The sequence below is a fragment of the Nuphar pumila genome, chromosome 12 (assembly GCF_984573655.1).
Source record: "Nuphar pumila chromosome 12, dmNupPumi1.hap1.1, whole genome shotgun sequence".
In the NCBI taxonomy this organism is placed as follows: Eukaryota; Viridiplantae; Streptophyta; class Magnoliopsida; order Nymphaeales; family Nymphaeaceae; genus Nuphar; species Nuphar pumila.
This window is the reverse complement of record NC_143260.1, coordinates 9,711,617-9,735,536: the sequence shown is the minus strand read 5'-3', so window position 1 is coordinate 9,735,536 and position 23,920 is coordinate 9,711,617. Positions and strand designations below refer to the sequence as shown.

Here is a 23,920-nt window from a genome sequence, read left to right as displayed (position 1 = left end):
TACTTGGATCAACTCTATCTATACAGACTCCGTTTTTTTTTTTTTTTGAAATTGATCCTAGTAGAAACATATTGGTTTGGATGCAGTAGGCATTACTAAATCCAACCTAGTCAAATGTTGCATATTTGGGGACAGACTCCGTTTCAGATTACAATTTAAGTAGCTAACTGGATATGCCCTTTACACGTAATTGGATTTCAAGTATCCATAGGATACTGATTGGGATGTGATACACTGAACTGAATCTGTATCTGATTATTGAACAAATGTCATTCGCTCTTATTAAATCCGACTAAATGGATTTGGATTCTGTTGGACATCTGACCTCTAATACAACCATTGAGGTCCCTAAATCCAAGACCATGTGCCCAAAATCAATAAATTATAGGCATGATAAAATGCTTCATATCTATTAGACCGCCACCAAGACATCCCCAATTATGTGCAGATCTGGGAGTACAATCTGTGGAACAATGAGATGGTAGGTGGTAAATCCACTATCAATCCAAGAGCTAGTGGACCCTTCCCATTTTTACTCGCCTTTTCTTTTTAAAAGCAGAGGCCTTCTAGATCACAGGGGCTCCACACATCTGGCTAGGGTAGGTCAGCTTAAGACATTTAAGTTGGATGTCAAGAGTTTGATACTCGGGAAGGGCAACCCCTGCCTTAAGGGAAGGGGGAGTACTCGAGGAGTTTTATACTGTGAACACCAAAACAGGGCATGGTCAACATGACACCTTTCAACCTGTAACAGGACATGTAAACTAGAGTGTTGGTTTCTCCCCATTATCAAGAAAAAAAAAGTGTCACCTATTATTGAGTACTCTTGTTCAAATGGCAGAAGCTGCACAGCAGGATCCAAAATTTTCTTGGCAATTCTATGAATATCTTCCAACCAGCAAATAGTTACTCTAGTAATAATAGTACATTGCATGCTACATAGAATATCAGAGGAAAACACAAATCAGCACTTTTAGTAACTGATTGTTGATCATAAAAGAAAGTTGAGCTCATCTAATGAAATTACAACAAAATGCATTCAAAGAATCGGGACCGCCTTCAGCCAATAGCTAAAAAGCTATACATACTAAGAAATTGCCCAAAATTTCTTTCTACATATCAATACATTTTCTTTATTGCCACTTTCATCCGAAAGAACATGTGATTCAGCATCCCACAGGAATTTAGGAGCTTGATCTTTGACTCTTGACACAATGACTGCCTCATCTCTGATAATAATGATACCCTGCAAAAGGAGATGATCTTATAAAACAGCTACCCTATGGTCCAATTCCAGGAAATAGGGTAAATCTCTTAAATGATGCAGAAGACTTGTGAAATCTTACATACCCATTGAGAGTGCGAAAATGTCAGGAAATATACCAAATACAACAATTATTTATACAAGAGAAATACATTCTCTGAACTATGTTATAAAGACATGGATAAGGGTACATAAATGCATAGTTACATGTATACATGTGGAAAAAATAGGCTAGTTGTATTAGTACCATACATTAGTAGAAACCCTTGTTTTTTATTCTTGAATTTCAAGCCCTATAGGAAGGAGGGCTCTCAAATCTTGCCTTGTGCCACCGAATTCTTCAAAGCCCGCTTCTCTTATGTGGTGGGTGCGGATTATGACATCTCTAACATGGCTTTCAAATCCATAAGCGAAGAGGAAAGGAGGAGCATCACTAGCGCTTTCACCGTGGACGAGATCAAGAATGCTATTTGGTCTCTTCCAAATGGCAAGAGCCTGGGTATTGATGGGTTCCCTATAGAGTTTTTAAAGCTCACTTGGGAGTGTGTCAAGGCTGATCTACTTTAATTGATGATGGAGTTTCATTCAAATGCCAAGATACCAGGGGTTATGGGCAAGTTGACACTTGTCCTCGTCCCTAAGGACCCGCAAGCCCAAAACATTGAAAGATTTAGACCATCTCTTTGGTGGGCACCGTCTTCAAAATCATATCAAAGATTTTGGCAATGAGAATCAAGGGAGTTATTGGACACCTCATCTCAAAATGGCAAAGCGCATTCATTCATGGTCGCCGCCTCCATGATGCGCACATGAGACGCTCCACTCCATCAAGCTCCAAGGTAAGAAATCTTTTGTCTTAAAAATAGACCCTAAAAAAGCCTTTAATTCTTTAGATTGAAGATTTTTGTTGTGTTGTATGCAAAAGATGAGGTTTGGTGAGAAGTGGAAGCATTGGATTGAAGGGTTTCTTTCTGCAACCTCGATTGTGGTCTCCCTTAATGAGGAGAATGGTGACTTCTTTATGCCAAAAAGAGGGTTGAGGCAAGGCAACCCGTTATCACTTCTTCTTTTCATCATGGCTATGGAAGCGCTATCGGTGATGATCTCACATGCCGAGGAGGCAGGTGTGTTCAAGGGATGCAAAGTATCAGACTCAATTACAAATTCCCACCCTTTTGCGGATGACTTGATTTTTGGGAAGGCTTCGGAGAATAACATGTGGACCCGATGGGTGTTGCTTAAATGTTTTTCGAAAATTTTCGGTTTTCGTATGAATGAAGGAAAGAGACAAATAATGGCGTTGAATGACCCTAATGGGGACTCCCAAAGATTAGCCCCGGCAATTTTTAATTGTGAAGAGGGTTCCTTGCCTTTGAAATACTTGGGGCTGCAACTACATTTGGGGGTCTCTACGGAGTCTCATTGGAGCATGGTGGATAAAATTTGATAAAAAATTCAGTCTTGTGCTTCCCGTTTGCTCTCAAGAGCGGGTAGAATAAACCTTGTTTGTTTCAACATCTCTTGCTTCGCGCTTCACTTCCTATAAATTTTCAAGTTGCCCAAGGTAGAAAAGCACCTAAATACTTTCTTTCAAAAATTTATTTGGCACGGGTAGATCGAAGGGAAGTCTAAGGCGCCCATTAATTGGTCTTTTGTCTTCCAACCACTACAAGTTGGGGGATTAGGGATCCATAATTTGAGAAAATTCAACCTTGCCCTCTTGTCTAAATGGCTATGGAGGATATATACGAAAGAGGGCACACTTAGTCTAATCTTATTGGAAAAACATGATTTGGTGGGTTGGTGTTGGTGCTGGTCCAAAAATCATAAATGGAAAAAAGGTTCCAGGATTTGGAAAGGGTGGGTCACGACATTGGACCACTTCAATTTGGTTATTCGGGTGGAGGTGGGTAACGATACTCTGGTACTTTGTTTTGGCAAAGATGTTTGGTGTGGGGATACCAAACTTCGGAATAACTTCCCTAACTTGTATAATGTAGCTAGAGCCAAATAGTGATTTTTGGTTGAGTTTAGAAGAGGTATGGGACATTGTACTAAGAAGAGAGCCATCAGATATGGTCTTTTGCGAATGGACAACACTTATGGCATCATTATTGGAGGGTTACTCTTCCGGAGAATTAGATAGTTTTCCTGATTCTCAATGGGAAGATGAGGTTTGTTGGCCACTAGCTAAGGAAGGTGACTTTAAAGTGTCTACCATGTACCGTTTCCTTGGCATGCCGCCCCCCCCCCCTACATGGCTACTGAAGAAATCTTTGTGGATGGTGGGCTCCCACTTAGAGGGTCTCTCATGGGTTGGATGATTCTTTGTGAGGCAGTTAATACGAAACTTAGACTCAAGCGTCGGGGGTGTCACCTTGCTAGCCAATGCTCGCTTTGTTATTGTGAGGAGGAGTCCACTTCTCGGCTCTTTTGGAATTGTATCTTCATCTGCACCTTAATGCACCGAGCGTGGAATGACCATTTCATGAATTGGGACAACATCGCTTTCCTAAGAGAGGTCTTGATTGCATCCCGCATGAACTCAAAAGGCTCTCGCTGGAAATTTGTATGGCGTGTATGGTTCTTAACAGCTTGGAGACTTATTTGGCTCGAAAGAAATCAACGCATCTTCAAGGGGTAAGGCTCCTGATCTGGAAGGCATTTTGTACCAGCTGAAGTGGGAAGTCAAGGAACGGGTGCATCGCAAATGGCCGGACTGCTAACTGATTGGTTAGGGAATAACAGGGCTGCGACATGAGCACCATGCTCGGTCACATTCGGTTCTGCACATTTCCTCTCTTTGCTGCTGATTTTGGATTGGTCATGTTCTAACTTTGTGTATTGGGAATGAATTTGGCTATTCGGTTTGAATGGGGGTGTGATACCTCATCACACACCACCTAACTAGATTGATCTGTTACATTGTGCCTATTTCTAATAATTTTATTATCTTTTCTCTAAAAAAAAAAGCCCTACACATATAACCTAAATGGTTTATATGGTAAAAAACATGTTACAGATTGTCAACTTATATTTTGCAAGCAACTCCAACTCCTCCTTTTTTCGATCGGAGATGTTTGAAAAGTGTCCTACCCATCCTTCCTTTTAAAAGTTTCTCTATATTTTGCTCTGATGTCATTATATTGAAAAATGCATCGTGAATATATCTATAAATTATACTGAACATCAACTATTGTATGACAACGCTTTCTAGATAGTCACACTTGCACTACTATTTATTTGTCTACTGACTTGGACTACTGTGAAGCCTATGGCCTATAGCAAATACTAACAAGTTGACCATCATTTACTGCCCTTGACATTTTTTGGAACTCGTTGTAGGACTCTCCTGAATAGGACTACCAACAGTATTTTCTGATAACTTATAACATATGTAATTACCACTGAAAATACAATTTATTGTGTTTATATGTTTTGCAACTTTGTAAAACTAGGTTTGGTGCTAGTCAAAACAAAGTACTGCTATGAAATTATGAAATATATTGGTGGCGCTAAAAGTTTGTGAACTTGTCAACATCTGAAATCTGGTGTTCAACATCATAATTATTTTAGTATCAAACTATGGTTTCCCATGCAATTAACCAATGAAAATGTGCAGATTCTTTTGAAATCCTCAGCCATCATTTCCCAGGCTCCTCCAAAACAGACCTCTTTCTCCATTGTCCACTTTCTAATGTTGCCATAATGGGTTTCAACCAGAGTTACCGGAAACGCCTAGGTAACTGAGGAAGCGCGCTTCCCCGAAGCACATTTTTTGGGGGAAGCGCGCTTCCCCCATTTTTTTCATTTTTTTCATTTTTTTTTGTATTTTTTTTTTTTTTTGTTTTTTTTCTCTTTTTTCGCTTCCCCCTCGCTTCCTAGGTCGCTTCCGGTTCACTTCCAAGACGCTTCCTGATTCACTCCTAAGTTGTCTCAGCTTCCGCTTCCGGTATCGCTTCCCGCTTCCTCGACTGGCAACCATGGTTTCAACTCTTTCAGTGACCTGTTGTGTTAGTCTTCATGGCTGACTAGGAGCGGGGGTGGCAGATTAAAATTCCTTTTTTTTTCTCCTCCCATGGGTAGTAAGGAAGGTTGGTTTCTCCTCCCCCTCCCCTCCATGCTATGACTGTAACTTTTTATCTAGTATACCTAATATAGTAAGATTTTAGGTATTTGCTGCAAATTTAATGTTTGCACTCAAACACGACAAAATAGCATATTTTCATTTGGATTTTGACTTTCTGAGGCAGAAATTGAAGAATAGTTTTACAATGTTTTTTTACCAAGTGAAGTAAAATTTCACAAAACATGCATTGGCATAAAGAATACAAACAAATAACATGGCACATGAGAAACCATGGAGTTCTTTCAACTTGAAGAATATAAGAACTAATCAGCTTTCTCAAGGCATTGCATAAAAAGAAATGAAATGTTGAATAAAGTGGACATCGTAAAATGGACTATCTGCAGAATCAAAGAAGCACCATAAGAGGGTCATGCAAAAAGTGTAGCACGGTACCTGAGGCCGGATGATCCTATCCATTTCTAGCATAATATCTTCCATTAAACAACCTTCACCTCGGTTCTTATAGTGTGAAAAAAGGTGAGAAGCATGTAACAGATCATACGTTCTTGGGTATGTGGAGAAAGGCACACACCTGAGGTACCAACAAGTTGGAGATGGACCATAAAAAATATGCACAAAAGGAAAAGAAAAAAACCTAATGATGCAGGTATTCTCACCAATCATGGAAAGCACCAATCAGCCCACGGTCATATATTGCAGCTAGTGTGTTCTTCATAGTCACAGGAACTAAATTCATAACCCACAGAGGCAATTTACTTAAAGCAACTGCAAACCCACCACAGTAAGCATTCATATCCATGACATTCTGAATTTCTGTATAGTTGGTTCCCATCAGCTGCTCATATTGAATCACTTGCTCTTGCCAAAATATGGTATTCAATCTAAACATGTCTGGACTAATGCCTGTAGAAGACAACAGATCAGAATAATCAAGGAAAAAAAAAAACTATCCACAGGAAAAGGAGACTATGGTTTGTGTTCTTTGGTTTTACAAACATGATAAACTAAAAATATCCTCTAGTTATGGTTCATTTGCAATGCATGCAAATTACCATCTGTATGAAAGTAAACTATATATGCGGCACATAAATTTCCACATCTTTCCCTTGAGAAGTTTTCATGATTGTTTCTAGCTATCGCCATTGTTCCACATTGACCAAATTGGACAAATGTTAAACTAAGCTGGTGATGTGCAACTATGTCCATCTTTAGGTAAGACTTATCAGAACTGCTTTGGTCAATAAGTCATGTCACCAGCCAAACAGGTCTCTGATTCAACATATACCAGGGGACATCATCCAGCATGATTAACAAAAGAGGGGGAAAAGAAAAAAAAGGAAGGTAGCTCAAAACTAACACCTAAACCCTTTGATTTAACAGAAAGCCCCAAAGTAGGTAAGAAATCACAAGGATTAGAAACTGAAAGTAAATGAAACGTCATCTAGAATACTTCCCTGCAGCTAGGCCTGGTAAACGAGCCTAACAAACCGAACAGGGCATGTTCGGGCTTGGCTCATTTACCAATGGATTGAGCTCGTGGCTCGGCTTGTATTTGTGTTTAGCCGAGATGAGCTCGAGCTCAGCTCATCCCTGAATGAGACGAGCTGAACATGAGCTAGCTCGTTTTGAAACATTTCATGTTATTTATGCATGGAATATATATATATATATATATATATATATATATATATATATACATATAATGCACTTAAAATATTATAATTTTTATATATTATGCTTAATCGTTCATATTTTATGTATATATTTTTCATTCATCCTTCTCTTTTTATATACATTTTATGCATTTTTATTTTTATATATTACACTTACAATATATTAAAAATATATATTTTATCTATATGAGCTCTCCCAAGCCGAACACCCTATGATGGGGCCGACTTGTTTCATCTTAATGAGCTACTCTTGGCTTAGCTCACCAACTATATGAACAGATCACAAACAAGTTCATGACGAGCCGAACCGAGCCGAGTCATGAGCTGCTCGGTTCGTTTACCAGCCCTACCTGTTGAAAAATATTTCACTCAATGGATAAGGCAACTGAGCTTGAATCAGGTGTGTTTAAAGGCACGCATTACACACACTGTCTTTCAAGCGATAGTTGCTCCACTTAAGATCAAGTCCTTTGTGCAATGGGTATTCGTGCAACTTTGCTCGCAGGATACAGCTGAGCTTTTGCCTTCTCGCGAAGATCAACCCAAGCTCTGCACTGGGTGAGACCGATAAACTCGACATGAACCACATTGAATAGCCTCTTGACTATGTATGGTTGACTTAATCTCTACTATAGGCTAGACCCTAAGCTCAACTTGTTAAAATGTATTGATTCATGTATATGTATATATTATATATTTTTGTAATTGTTTTATTATTGTAATAGTTTTTTGCCCATGTAGGGCATTTTGGTTATTTGCACTTATGTAATAGGTATTGCCCATTAGGGGCAGTTTTGTCTTTGTACATTTTTGTTGTCTTTTCCCTTTTTGTATGAGGGTATATTGGCCAAAGTCCAAAATAGTCATTGGGATCTCCCCAATGGCTAATGGCTATAAATAAAGCCGTTGGGAGCATCCCAATGGCTGTATGGCCTCTTGTAATGCCTATTTAAATGAGCTAAAACCCTCTCTTGTTTCTTAATGCTTTTCTAAGCATTCTCTCATAATAAAGATCATATTTTTAAGTGTTTTGTGTTCTTTTGTATGCCCATTAGTGGTTATTGTAATCTTTTGTATTTGCCATTGTTTGGCTTGTGTATTGTCCCTTTGTGGACTTGTGTTTGAGCATTCTCTTGTTGTCTATTGTATGCCCTTGATGGCTCTTTTGTATTTCTCTTGTTTTCCTTACATGGTATCAAAGCCAAGAGAAAAATTCTTGGTATTTTGCTTATTTGGGTTTTGGGATTCCTTGGTTTAGATTCATGCTTCGTGAAGAAATCATGATCGATGTATGGCTTGGGATTCAAGGGAGTTCTTGACTCGGTATATAACTTAAATCTTTTAGTTATTTTTACTTGAGTTGTCTATCTCATGCTTTATGCATGAAAAAAACACTCATTTTCTTATATTTGAAAAATTATTTATTATTTCTTAAACTTTTTTGAAATTTCCTTTGTTTTATGATTGTTAATTAGTACATGATTGGGTTTTTTTGAATTCCCTTGGGTATATGGGGTTATTTGTTAAAATATTTAAATTGATTTTTCAAATTTATTGTTAGATTTAAATTGCACTCATATTTATGCTAAAATGCTTTCACAGGGCTTATATTATTTTGTGAAATAATATTTATGCAAGTGTATGCTTTTATAAATCTTTTTAACATGTAAGTATGTGATTTATTGTTTTTTGAGTTTATGTGTTCTTGACACTTAGATACTTTATTTGAACACTTTGTGGTTATAAATATCAAAACATGTCCTTATGTATGACTTCAAATTTATTGTGTTTTTTATCTTTGTATTGACACTTGTTTTGGTTCTGACGGACACTTGATTGACCTCTGGTTCTATGAGTGAGTTGTATCACTCAATTGCTTATTTGGCCGTTGTTTATTAGATGCTTGTATCGATCTTCGTTAATGATGGTTCAATTGTTATTTGCTTGTGATTATTTTGGTCCTTATGAATTAAATCTCATAATATTGCAAAGTTTATTGCTTTTACCTTGATTTGAGTATTGTTTTCAAATCTCCTTGCTTATCAACATTAATTTGTTTCCATTAAAATATTATTTATTGCTTGTTTTCTTCACTCTCTCCTCTTATTTGAGTAATTTTTCCTTTGGTTAAGAGATTTTGTTTTATAAGTGTGGTGAGTTATGTGCACCCGTTGAAATTGATATTGTTGCTTACAATTTTACAATCATTTGTGAGGTGAGGGATGTGCACCTCTTGTAGTTGTAGCTGGTTGTTATTATCATTTTAGATAGCCGGTATTGCAGGTGCATGGTCAATGGTTTGGTTATTGCTAACATTTGTGTTTTATCTCTTATCCTACGCGTTGATATACTTAAATTTTGAAGATATTGAATTGGAGGTCAAAGAGGTGATTGATTGTAATGAGCAAACTATTGTTGAAATTTGCAAATATCATTTCTTTTGATATGATTTGTTGTATGTAGGATTTTTAAAATCTCTCCATGTACTTTATAATCTTTTTTGCTGCCCACATTTCCTTGTATGAAAAATGTTTATTCATTCATGCATCTTATGTGTATTTCATTGATAATAATATTTATACTTTTATGATTGTTGTTTGGCCCTTTGTACTTAAATCAATTTCGGGTTGTGTGAGTGAATCCTAATGGGTTGTGATTTATGAGATTGCTCTCATTCATTATTATGTGCATTAAATATGCTTTAATTGCATGTTGGATATATATGTTGAGGATATTTAGATTTGTTCCATGTTGGTTATCTTGCATTTTTGTATGAATTTAATTAATTCCTCATTTATTGTAAACTCCCTTGAGTTCTTACATTTAATATACATGTTTTCGGTTTTTTTATGAGATGTATCTTTATTTGAAAGTTTACATAAGCCTTTGAGACATTATTGCAAAATTGTTTATTTTATGTCTAACATGTGTGTGTCTTTTAGACTTTAAGGATAAGAATTTTTAATATGTTTAGAATTTATATTTCCTTGAAAATATGTTGTTTTTATATGATTGTCTAAACAAGAAATTCTTAAAAAATGGTTTTGAAGTATATTCCTTGTGTTTATCTTAACGACTATTGTACCTTGCTTGAATTGTTGCTAATGTTTCTAGCTTAAGGTGAACATCTTACTCGCTTTTAAAAATGGTTTAGTTTATAGTGTTTTTATGTTTTGTTGGGGAACTTAACCATCCTCTCTTCATATATATATATATATATATATATATATATATATATATATATATATATATATATATATATATATATATATATATATATATATATATATTAATCTGTGTTATTCTTGTTCAAAATATATATTTGTTTTGAAACTATATACATATATCTTATAACTATTGGGTTAAAATGTTTTCTTTTATGATATCTTCCTTTGTATAGTTGGAACCTTTGTTTTGTTCTCTCTGCAAGTTCTTAAAGATGATATGGGTCGAGAAAGAAATTTTATTTTTTATGCATTATGAAGATGGAGATAGCCGATAAGAGCATTTGGTGAAGATTATCAATGAAGACTTGGATTCTTCCCTTTGTTTCTTTTTGTATTTTCAAACTTTCGGTAATCACACTGTAAGTTTGAAGGGTAAAGTTAAAATGTATTAATTCATATATATATATATATATATATATATGAGTGTATATATTCATATAGGAGTATATATGTATATATTAACTATTTTATTATTGTATAGGTTTTGTCCATGTAGGGGCATTTTGGTTATTTGCACTTATGTAATAGGTACCCCTCATTAGGGGCAGTTTTGTCCTTGTACATTTTTTATATTTTTTTTGTCTTTTCTCTTTTTTGTATGAGGTATATTGGACAGTCCAATATAATCGTTGGGATCTCCTCAACGGCTATATGGCCTCTTGTAATGCCTATTTAAATGGGTTAATTGGGATCTCCTCAACAGCTATATGGCCTCTTGTAATGCCTTCTCTTGTTTCTTAATGCTTTTCAAAGCATTCTCTCATAATAAAAATCATATTTTTATGTGTTTTGTGTTCTTTTGTATGCCCACCAGTGGCTATTGTAATCTTTTGTATTTGCCACTGTTTGGCTTGTGTATTATCCATTTGTGAACTTGTGTTTGAGCATTCTCTTGTTGTCTATTGTATGCCCTTGGTGGCTCTTTTGTATTTCTCTTGTTTTCCTTACACAACTTAGGCACTGACCCTAGGCTAAACTTAGGCAAAGCCTTGACTAAGTTAAGGTCTGAACTTACTAGAGTGAGAAATAGGAAAAGCACTAGAGAAAAAGAGAGCGTGAGTGAGCTATGGAACTCAAGAAAGAGAGAGAGAGAGAGAGAGAGAGAGAGAGAGAGAGAGAGAGAGGTGAATAATGGAGAGAATGAGAGAAGGTTGGGGTATATATAGGCCCCAGACCAACAACCAGAAATAAAGAGCCTAGGTTGGCCAAACAACCAGCCTTAATGGCCCAAACGACTTGTCAAGGGAGGCACACTGGCTAAGCATGGTCAACAGACAGAAAGGTATAACCTTGGTCCAAAACGACCCTACCAAGGTCAAGAAGGTTCAAATCTTGGGTCGCGGTCAGCAGTCAATAGGGAGGAGTGCCTAATAGACAGTTTGACCATAAATGCCCCATGCAAAAGATGTTGGGCAGGTTCTGGTCAAAGTCAAAAGGGTTTCAACGGATAAGAAGACTGGGTCAAGGTACAAAAGAGTATGGTCAAGGCTCATAATGGGTAGGTTAAATACTTGGAGATAAAATCATCCCAAAATTCCAAAAAAGATTGGTCAAAGACCAAACCAAATTGAATTGAGTCGAGCTAAGCCAGACTAGACCGAAACCAAAACAAAAACCAAAACTCAAATCTAAGTCCAAGTCTAAAATCCAAAGTCCAAAATTCAAGGTCTAAAGTCCATAGTCCAAAGTCCAAGGTTCTTCAAGGTTCAAATTGATATGTCCCCAATGGGTCTTTCCCATAAAGGCAACACCTCACTTAATAAAGCCAAGTGAAGCTCTCACACTCCTTAATGTGGGACTAAACTTGTAGGAATAAATGAACACCCACTAACTTAGGTAAATGTAGGAAGATGAGTAAGCAAACCTAAATAGTTTTGAGCCAAAATCCCAACACTATTTGCAACTAAAACATTTGAATAAATTGAAGCTCTAGAATTAGTCAGTTTTTTTTACTCTAGAAACATGATCATGTACATAAAACATGCCATCCTTTAATGGGTAACTTGAAGACAATATTTCAAGAACTCATAAATATGGTTCTTACACAACACATATATGTTAGATGCCTAAGTAGTCAAAAGTCCTAGGTGCTGCTTAGCTGCTATGCTCCTAAACGTCATCAAAGCATCCAAAAAATAAAAAATAAAAATACCAAAAGAAGAAGAACAAGAAGAAAGAGGACCAGATGGGAGAAAAAGAAGAGGAAGAACAAAAGGGTGGGGGAGAGTCGGGAGACAAATAAGATGAAGATGGATGGGATTGACCAAGTACTCTCTAGAGAGAGGGAGGAAGAGTACTTGGACTATCCTGTTCCTCTTCTTCTTGCGCTAGCTCAGAGAGAGAGAGAGAGAGAGAGAGTCTACTACTTTTTCTTTAGAAAAATAAAAAATTTTGAGTCCTGGTTGCCTAGTTAACAGCTTGCCTAGTCAACAAATAGAAGACCTAAGGCAACTAGTCGGTCGACTAGTAACTGGCCAGTGCTGGGACTAAGACAGTCAGCCAGGATCTAGGACAACTAGGCAACTAGTTGAATGATTAGTAGTGCATTTGACCACTAGGCAGATGCATTGCTGATTTGTACCCTCCCAATATCCCTCTTGCCACTACTAGTATTCTATTAAATATTCTTTCCTACAGTTGGTTAATTTTGATTTTACTTTCTATTTTCTTCATTTAGGCCCTGTTCAGAAATAACATTTGAACTGAAAAACATTTATGCATTTCAAATTTTTATTTTTTGCATGGTACATCAAGCATGTTATTTGCTACTGAAGGCATAACAGCTGCATCTTGTAGATACTCTTGGATAGAACTAATCCATGGGCACAAATAGTTCATAGGCAAAAATTGAGTCATTTGGGTCCTGAGTGAATAATTGAATGGACAATTCAATCAATCATTCTTGGCCGAAAGAGAGTATATTTATTGGGTGAGAAAACAGGGAAATCCCACATTACCCACTGTCTGACAAGTTGCATTATATGTCAACCCATGCACGTGTATAAGACGGACTCTCCAGGTAGACAGAAAAAGGCAATAAGACTATCTAGCCTACACCAAAGGATGAATTTGGTTGGACACTCCAGGCAGAAGCAAAAGAGCAATAATTTGTTAAAGTATATATATATATATATATATATATATATATATGACTTTTGTAATGTCCACTAGGGGCAAATTCATCTTTTCACTTGTAAATACGCATGTCCATTAGGAACTTCCTTTTTTGTATTTTTATTATTTTTGTTTTTATATTTTTTATTTTCTTTTTGTTGGAATAGGGTCGTTGGGGACCCTCTCCAACGGTCACAAATGTGACCGTTGGAGGGGCTCCCAATGACTCTACGGGAGCCCCTATTTGCTCCCTCTTGTTGTATAAATAGGGGGTCTTGCCCCACTATAACGTAAGGCTTTTGAGAGCCCTTTTCAATAAGAAGTTCATTTATATTTTTAAGTCCTCTTTCATATTGTGTGTTTGTCACTTGCCACTTTGTGGCCTATTGTATCTTGCCCATTAGTGGCCTCGTACTTGTATGCTTGTGCATCTCTTATAGTCATTTTTTACATTGTTCTTTGCCTAGTGTTTCATTACATAATTCTCTCCAACTTGCTGAAAAGGATGAATCATTATCTACTTGTTAGACAAATCTAGACAATCAAGTTGAAAAAGAAATGGCATGCAATTTATTTGCCTAGTTGATAATTCCTTGGCTCAAAAAATTTAGAGAGTGAGCAGCAAAATGAGTTGTACTTGACAAAAGGTGACACAGAAGCAAAACAAATCTGGTTGCAAGATAGAATGGATAAAATAAACAAACGAGCTGAGCTTGACTGGGCCAATGAGTTTGTCAGGCTTGATTAAGCCAATTTAAGCTTGGTTTCCGACACGGATTGGTTTTCTTTCTTGCAGTCAGCAAGTTGCTTCTTTAGATGAATGGTGTCGGACTGAGAGTGATGTACATGGGAATTTTTTAGGTTGTTCCATACTTCTTGGGTTGTACTTGGGTCAATTACTTGTGCTAGGATCAGCCTGATCAGTATTATAAATTTATAATGGATTAAAGTTTGCTGCAATCATTTGTATGTATGACTTAGCAAATTCCATTTTTTTATATTTTTTTTTCTTGGTCCAAATGACCCCATGGATGTGATTTACATGCTTTTAGTGGCAACCGGCTTTTGAATTGCCAGAATCCGACTTGTATACGGTTTTTCCAGTGATGCAAAATTCGATGGTTGTAAATGCATCAATTTTTTCTGACTCAGAAAAAACATGACCTAAGGGTCGTTTCCCACTAAATCAAGCATGCTGAACACATCTACGAAGTTAGATTGAGTTAAAACAACTTTCATCATGGTGATTTCAACTAGATTGTACCTACAATCAACTGAATTAAATAGATGTCCTATATATAACTGTCACCAGTATCGGCAATATTTTGAAAATAGAGCAAGAAATACTGATATTTTAAGGTAGTCGATATTAAAGGAAATATCTTGTGATATTTTCAAAATGTTGCCAGAAGACAAATTATTGCGATAATATCACAATATTTTTTAAAAAAAACTCTTTTTTTATATTTCAAGTTTGTGTTTCCTTTTTTTTTTTATATATTTTTGGAAGAAAAATAATGCATAACTTATTATTCTCTTATCTTTTTGGTTATTATTTATATTTTTTAATTTTTTAAACTCCTGAGATTTTTCTGAGTTTTTTCAACTTTTGAAAATCTCTCCAAGAAATACCCTTGCCAAGATAATACCTTGAACAATATAGGTGACTATGATACATATTAAGTGCACATTAAACCTCAAAAACAATGGAGATGTCAAAGAGAATTAGATATGTGAGTGAAGAATGCCATGCTAGGATCGCACATCCATCAGCCCCTGTAGAGTTTTTAATGTATGGTGAGGGGAAGCCACCTACACAAATAGCTTAAATCTGACCTGGCAAAAGAGATTGGACCTGCATCGCAGGTTTAGGCCAATATCCTGTGCGCTTCAATTTTAAAAAGTCAATTAAGACTTCACTTCTTTGTATACAAGAGATCAGGCAACTAACATTTTCTAGGGCTGGTAAACGAGCCGATCGGCTCATGCTCATATTTAGCTGAGCCGAACTGAAGCTAGAGCTAGAGCTCATCCGTGAATGAGACGAGGCAAACACAACCTGGTTCATGTAAAAAATTCCACATTATTTATACATGGAATATATATATATTTTATATACTACACTTAATAATTCGTGTTATATATATATATATATATATATATATATTAATATATATATTCTATGCTTCTCTTTACATATTACACTTACATATATATTATGCATAAAAATATATATTTATCTATACAAGCTCACCTGAGCCAAGCCAAGCCAAGCCAAACACCCTTTGTTCGAGCTCGACTTGTTTAAGCTAAATGAGCTGCTCGTGGCTCAGCTCATCAACTATGCAAACCGATCATGAATACATATGTGACGAGCCAAACTGAGCCGAGTCATGAGCTGCTCGGTTCGCTTACCAGCCCTAGCCATTTTCTTGTGAATAATTCATTTAAAGGATTTCCTTCAGCTACTAATGCAATAGGTAAATAACAAATGAATATAAAGAAACAAACGATGATAAAAGAGACTTTGATCATGCCACAGAAAAATGTGGGTTTCATCAACATATCCAACAAAATATGACACCAACAGATAAACAACTACTAAGAAAATATAAACACCATATCCGCTTGTTTCAAACAAGGCGCAAAAGAAAGCCCAATTTATGGCCTCAACTTTTGCCTTTTATCTTTTTCTATTTCAGATCCTAGTGATGTATAAGCTATGTAACATGGGTACTCTACACCTCCAAAGCACCCATGTCAACATGGTGCAACATGGGTGTGGGTGCAGCACCAGACACAGCTGAGTATAGATCAACAAGTGTTGGATGCAGTCAACCCCGCACCAACCATTTTGGTCCAATTTTGGACTTGGTCAACTTTGACCAAGTCCAAAATCGTCTAGGTTTTAAAAACTTATAATTGTAGAATTGTAAATATATTTTATGGTACACACACACACACACACACACACATATATATATATATATATATATATATATATATATATATATATATATATATATATATATATACCTTCACACCACCCGCACCCGCATCTGTACCTCCACCTATGTGACATAGCATATAGGCAACAAAGATTTTACACACAAGCATGCTTTTGTGAGTGCAGTGTTTGTTACCATATTAAGATTGTAACATAGAGCACATTGTTCTAGAGCATTGGCAATCTGGAACCGACTATCAAAAAACTATGCACTTAAACAATATTTCACATTGATGATTAGATGAATATAAATAAAATACAAACCTGTAGTTTCCAGACTCTTAGAATATACAGAAAGACGTTCTGGTCTTGAAGGGAGCTTCTTAATTTCTTCTTCTCTAGGACTAAGATTAACACAATTCTTTAGTGGTGTTTGCCATGATGGTTTCCTATCATTTCCTGAGACACATAAATTCAAAATTTTCTCCTTAGCATGCTCTAGACGACATGACTGATTTGCTTCCTTGATCCAAATAGCAGTTTGCACTTGTTGAGCTATGAGTTTCCAGCATAGTGTTGTTGTCAGATTGATCAGCCTCTCCCATATCTTTGGAAAATCCTTATCCTTCCTGTAAGCAGGAGGAGCAGAGTACACGAAATACCCATTTGGTCTCAAAAGCCTGTCCACTTCTTTGAGTAGGATACCATCTACAGGGATTATTACAATCACATATCAAGATCTTAAAATAAAAAAAGACCTAATTATGAAGTAATAAGTTATAACCAAATAATAGCATAAGATGGGAAATAAAATCAGGTCAACGAACTTTGGACTCATCACTAAATATAATATATAGAAGTGTCATATTCCATCAACAAGAATAACACCAGCAGAGCATAGTGAAGCAAACACATTAATAATGTTAAAATAGCAAATAATGAGGATTCAAAATACAATATAAAGACCTTAATGCTTCACACCAAATTATTGGGGGATAAAAGCATGATTGTGCAAATTAATAGGTAAATATTAAATTAATGTAATCAGTAGGAAAAAGTTCATCATATTGTATATCATACTCTAGGCATATTCTCTTCATTGTCTTACCATTCTCATGCCAATCAACTCGACATCGAGAACAATGAACCATTTCAAAGGAGTTGCTAGGAAAAGGAAGTTGTTTGGTGGCTAATGCAGCAATCATAGCACCAATTCCTCGTTCAAGAGCAAATTGGATTTGATTCTCATGGCCATCTTTAGGTGCAAATGACATTGTTTGTATACCCAATGGAAGCAAGAAGGCTGAAAAGCTTGCAACACCACATCCAACATCAAGAACTTGAACTACTCCAGCATCCCGTAGATCACCTCTCTCATTAGTAGTCATATTTCCTAACCTGCAATCACCACAAAATAAATAGAAAACACTTAATTATGAAATCAAACTAATAACTTTCACTTTCATTCAAACAAGTTAGACAACAAAAAATGGTTGCAGCAATACACCACATTAAAAGGGAGAGGGTATCAACTCTTTCATAAATGTCAAAAAAGATCCCTTTTTTCTTTCCTAGATTTCTGCAAAAAAATAATAATGTAGTCAACATATATGCATATATATTCTAATACCAACATCATAGTTATGTGTATACATGCATGCATGCCTTAAGCTGCTATTTGATCCTTTTACCCTCCTAAGGCCTTCTCCTATACCAAATCAGTATATTACCTTTCTAAGGCCTTCCCCTATACCAAATCAATATAAATGCATGAGGTAAATAGTTTCTTATATCTAAACCAAACATACCATGGTGCAAAACAAGAAACTGAATGATATCTCCTTTCATCTTTTTCTTCTTTCTATGGTTTGAAAGAGCACATGTTGTCAATCAATAAAAGGTGGGACCTTAAACACTTGTTTACGCTTTTCCTATTTTGTTCATCACTTCTTACCCTTATTTTCAGCCTTATATCTCTCTTCATTAGCATGCCACACTGTTCACGCTCACTGTTATCTGGCACCCTACTTTTCTCTGTATATTTCAACAAACAAATGAAAAAGGGATAGTTTGTGGATATCTTTATGTTGCACCTTCCTTTTGACTCATACAGGTAAAGCTGTCTCATTGATCCATAAAGAAAATAATGACATAAAAAATAGTCAAATTAGGAGAAATATTTAGTTTTATATGTAGCCTATGTGATCCCTATGTAGGTGTAATGCTAACATTAGCCAAATTAGAAATAAAGACGTGGACTTTGATAACATAGGCTTACATGATAAAAGCATCTGATGCATATACAAGACTTTGATAACATAGGTCACCCTAGTTTACATGATAAAAGCATCGGACGCATATACAACCAATTAAAACACAAAAGAAAAGCATATAAGAAGGCTTCCTAGAAAATATAAAACTTACCATAATGGCAATAAAAATCAATATAGCAAACCAGTGCAAGTTTATTAGACTCATGGTTGCATTCAAGATATCTTGCAAGATAAATTCTTTTATAAAGTCAAGATGGAACATCAAACAAACACTACCTCTGGATATACTCTGGAGCACCATGCTTAAAATGTGTACCGCCCCCATGATAAAAGCATCTGATGCATATACAAGACTTTGATAACATAGGTCACCCTAGTTTACATGATAAAAGCATCGGACGCATATACAACCAATTAAAACACAAAAGAAAAGCATATAAGAAGGCTTCCTAGAAAATATAAAACTTACCATAATGGCAATAAAAATCAATATAGCAAACCAGTGCAAGTTTATTAGACTCATGGTTGCATTCAAGATATCTTGCAAGATAAATTCTTTTATAAAGTCAAGATGGAACATCAAACAAACACTACCTCTGGATATACTCTGGAGCACCATGCTTAAAATGTGTACCGCCCCCAGGGAACCACCATAATTCACCTCTCTCATGAACCCAATTTTGTCCACCTTTGACTTCAGCAAGATGTGAATGATTTACATTGCTATGCCATATATAGTCTCTGCTAATTGGCCACTTTAATGGAATTTTATAGCCATCAGGAGGGGGGATCAAACAAAACAATCGCTTTTCAAGAGGAGGGCAATGTCTTTCAAGCTCCTCTTTCCTTGAGAGATCTAATTTTGGCAGTAGAGTTTTAATAAATGATATATCATGACAAGGTGTATATTCATTATAGTTCAAAGGGCATATGTTCATCCCCGCCTTTGGGATCACCACTGGAATTCGTCTAAGGGTGTAAACAACTTTGTTATTAAACTTGAGAGTTCCTGTGAAATGGATAGAGAGACAAAGTTATGATTCATGAATCATTAGGTAACCAAGTCATAAAAATGAGTGCATAATCAATCCAACAGTAATAAAAAAGATCACATCAACAATTTTGTTATCAAACCTCAAACCACCTATAAATGAACTGTGAAACAGATTTCGAGTCTTCTAAGTGAATGACATGACATTGGATAAGTTTTCCATACATGTGCATGTGCATGTGCGTGTGTGTGTGTGCGTGTGCGTGTGCGTGTGCGTGTGCGTGTGCGTGTGCGTGTGCGTGTGCGTGTGCGTGAGACGGGGGGTTGTAGGTGTCTGAGCTCATTAAGTGTAAGATTATGTTCAAAGTGGCCATATGCATTTCAAAATTTCAAAGCCTTAAAAAGTGATCACTGCATGTCATGGTTCTAAATAAACTAAGAATAGACGTCCCAACTCATAAATCATATTAATCTATTTTCTGACATGTCCCAAATAACAAGATGGCTAAATTATGATCAGAATTAAAATTTGATGAGCATTTGGCAATGTAACTAAAAGAGAAAAAAAATTGTTTGGAAACATACAAATCATATAACTTCAATGTACAATTCAATTATATATTTCAGCTCAAAGAGAAAGATTATATGAATGAAATCCCTAACTTTAACTAGTGCTAATGATTTTCAAAATCCAACCCAAATTAATCAAGGGTATCTAACCAGTTACATGCATTGAAGATTTTTGAAATTATCATGGCATTATGATGATACCATAAGAGAACAATAATAAGGTAGAATACCATGGTAGTTACAAAATATCACTGTTTGGATAAAACTCAATAAATTTATGAAACCAGTATCTTCCTTTTTATAATTTCTTTATGTTTTCAAAAGTGTCAAGATTTTCTCAAGACCTATAAAAATACCTATAATATCCTAAGAAATTTCCTCCAAAATATTCTCAAGATAAATACTGGTGACTATGGTTTAAACCATCATACAAAATCTATCCATTTGATTTGCAAGAAACAGATGTGTATTACTATTTCCTCTAAAGTTTTGTGCAGCATCTTCATTTTACAAAAAAAATTGAAGGTATGCATAGTTAAATATAGTAAGAGTATTATCTCTAGATTACAAGGTTATAGATCACATTTAACTAGAATTTTTGTCATTTCTCCATTACAATAGTTCTAGATTTGCAATCATTATGCTGGAAAGAAGGGTTCTTCCATTTGATGCCTTACCTACTTGAGCATGTTATGTATCTTTATTTATCAAAATCGTGTTTTGGTTTACAGTTACCCATTTGAGTATGTTATCTGTCTATTTTTACAAACATGCATACTTGTCTTTCAAATATTTAATGCACTAATGGTGATGAAGTTTACCACATTGAAGCACTTTACATCTGTATAAAGAGATCAATCCATTCAAAACTTGAAAATCACTCCATATTTATCATTTCCTAGATGAGAAGAAAGAAAGGTTCTAACATTTCAAGCCTTACCTACATAAGCATGTTATGTATCTTTATTTATCAAAATTAAGTTTTGGTTTTAGCATTTGACTAACAAACATTTTCAGGATTGCAACTGTTTTAAATATGTAAGGTTACAATTACCCATTTGAGTATGTTATCTGTCTATTTGTATAAAAACATGCCTACTTGTCTTTCAAATATTGAATGCACTAATGAAGTTTACCGCGTTGAAGCACTTTACATCTGTATAAAGAGATCAATCCATTTCAAACTTGAAAATCACTCCATATTTATCATTTCCTAGATGAAAACATGGCTGATGTTTAATTTAATAAATCCTAAACTGGTTTGATGAACATAACTATTTCAGAAAAGCAAGTAAAGCAAAAGGCTTCTTTCGTTAGGTGGTCCTCAAACTGATGAAAGTCTAACAAGTCACAATTCCACAGTATAGGCAGCTATGCCATATTTTTTTTGTGAATAATACGATTATGAACAAGAACACCAATGTTTAACTGCTAATCAAACACACAGAGATCTGATTAAAGCTATCTGATGAGATATTGCTTAGTGAATTATAGCCATGAAACTCCTCTGAACCAGAGTTGTCGGTCGGGGAAGCGGGAGCGGGAAGCGAAAATAGAAAGCACGACACTTTCAAAATTTTAAGAAGCGGGAAGCGCGGGACGACTTAAAAGCGAACCAGGAATCATCTCGGAAGCGAACCGAAAGCGACCTAAGAAGCAAGGGGGAAGCGAAAAAAGAGAAAAAATAAAGAAAAATAAAAATAAAAACACAAAAAAAAATAAAAAAAGAATGGGAAGTGCGGTTTCCAATTTTCTTTGGCGCTTCCCAGCACGTTTCATAAGTGCCACGTTTCGCGTTTCCAAAATGCGCTTCGGGAAAGCATGCCCTATGGCGCTTTGTGTAACCCTGCTCTGAACTTTAGAACAGGAAATTATTCTTTGAAAAACTTCCTAGGTTTTTGTAGTGAAAAGTTAGAGTCTCAAGGTTAATAATTTAAATACTCATTCATAAATGATGTTATTCCCTGGTTGCAATCAATTCACGAAAATGGGAAGAACAATGTCCTATAACTTTTCATTGCCACAGTGCTCTCTCAATGGACAAGAGATTGGTACCCAAGATCAAACACCATTACCTACAGCTTTGCAAATTATGCATATTCAGTAGTTTAACATCACTGGCTGAATGTGAGCGAAAGCTCTACTTGAGAGCAATCATCCGCTGCAACAGATCATGCCTGAACCAACTTTTTATCATATCGCCAAACAAATCGTCACTTGTCAACAATAAACAGAGGGTCAACACATATAACCAAACTAAATGAAGAAAACGAATTTAGAACTTCATGAAGCTCACTAATGCAGAACTTAATTGCCAGCACCGGATCTACTTTAATAATTAAAAAAGAAATCAAAATTTTGGGAAATACGTTGTCACTTCATTCAAAACCATAATAACCAATAACAGTTAAAAAGGCTTATACTTGGGAATATTATCATTGTCCATCTGATTAAAGGAAAGAATCCCCACAAAGAAGGAGCTACTAAGAAACTCACACCCACTTCATAAACGCAAGAATCAACACAATAGCTTGGGCATATCCCTTCAGATTTACAGGAAACTCATGCCCTCTTTACCCCGACAATGTGGTTAGCAGAACAGGAAAATAAATCAATAAACGCAAAAAAAGAACTCCATTTTAACCACCTCAACACTAAAGACAGCATGCATCCACAAATTACAGCATTAATTGCTGCCTTTCTGCGTATGGGTGATCCACAAATCTCATTATTTCCGAGGAACAATGCATTCTCTGCAATACCCATTTGCGGAAACTTTGTAATGTGTGAGAGAGAGAGAGAGTGTACCAGGCGGGTCGGAAGGATCCTGGATGAAGATCAGCTCCTTGTTGCCGAAGAGAGTCCCGATGTAGAAGGATGCAACCATCAGGACGAGGGCCGAAACGATCATCCTCACCGACTTGGAGTCGGCCACCGGCGAGAGGATCCGACTCATCGTTCCCTCCTCTTCAGAAGGTCACCACCATCAAGCCCAGAGCTTCTAGTCTAGATTGGTTGTTCTTGAAAGGCAGAAATGAATCAGTGCAAATTACATTTGTAGGTAGGAAACAGTGTTTGTATGATGAACATGACCAATCTTTCGTAGATCCGGACGTTGCCTGTCGAGAAATGAGGGAAGGGTAGACTGTACAGTGGCCATGTCATACGAGAAGGTATGTTATATTTGGTCCTAATGAAGGTATGGAACTATTGAACTAAAAATCATAAACGCACTCGGTGCTGACCCAATAACATAAACACGCTTTGTTTACTAAGGATTGGATTTTTTTTTATAACCCAAAAACTGCACCCGCCAAGAAGACCTGGTTGCGCTGGCTCAGCCGGACATAAGTACTGTCGTTGTGCAGACAACATAAAACTCCGAAGCTAAGACCCCTGTCCTCAGGACCTATACTGTGTGTTGGCTTGCCGAGAGGGATGACGCCCATGAGAATTGAACATTCACTGCCGATCATGTCTTTTGAATGTAAACTTGTTTGAGTTGTAAAATTTTGGTACATTGTGATTGATTTTTGAAGCTCCTAAAAAATCTCATTACATGTCATAATCACATTATTCAAAACCCATTTTCTATTAAATAAAAATTTTATCCATCTGTGAAAAGATTAAAAGTTATTAAACAAAGATGATTTCTATACAATACTTTATACTATTTTTTTTTACAGAAAAAGATGGGGTTAGGTATCATTTGGGGTTCCAACTTGCAACGTCCTAACAAAAGGTGACAGGCATAAGCGGAGACACCGTTGG

The 23,920-nt window shown here is 36.1% G+C and overlaps 1 protein-coding gene across 1 annotated transcript; it reads right to left on the bottom strand.

Moving 5' to 3' along the window:
- Positions 1 to 893: 893 nt before the first annotated feature.
- LOC149819937 (putative methyltransferase PMT7) lies at positions 894 to 23,303 on the bottom strand. Its single transcript, XM_089982647.1, has 7 exons — positions 22,958 to 23,303; positions 19,183 to 19,597; positions 17,424 to 17,713; positions 16,640 to 17,023; positions 6,011 to 6,257; positions 5,787 to 5,925; positions 894 to 1,246 (listed from the first exon to the last, which is right to left on the bottom strand). The coding sequence occupies exons 1-7, from the start codon at positions 23,103 to 23,105 to the stop codon at positions 1,088 to 1,090; spliced, it is 1,782 nt and encodes a 593-aa protein (XP_089838773.1). The 5' UTR covers positions 23,106 to 23,303; the 3' UTR covers positions 894 to 1,087.
- Positions 23,304 to 23,920: the final 617 nt, after the last annotated feature.

What these genes read in the sequence shown, in the direction of transcription:
- LOC149819937 (XM_089982647.1), bottom strand. Translation starts at nt 23,105, where the DNA reads ATGAGTCGGATCCTCTCGCCGGTGGCCGACTCCAAGTCGGTGAGGATG. An exon ending in AGTTGATTGGCATGAGAATG is followed by an intron (nt 17,024 to 17,423) that starts GTAAGACAATGA and finishes TAATCCCTGTAG; the next exon opens with ATGGTATCCTACTCAAAGAA. An exon ending in ATTGGTGCTTTCCATGATTG is followed by an intron (nt 5,926 to 6,010) that starts GTGAGAATACCT and finishes TTGGTACCTCAG; the next exon opens with GTGTGTGCCTTTCTCCACAT.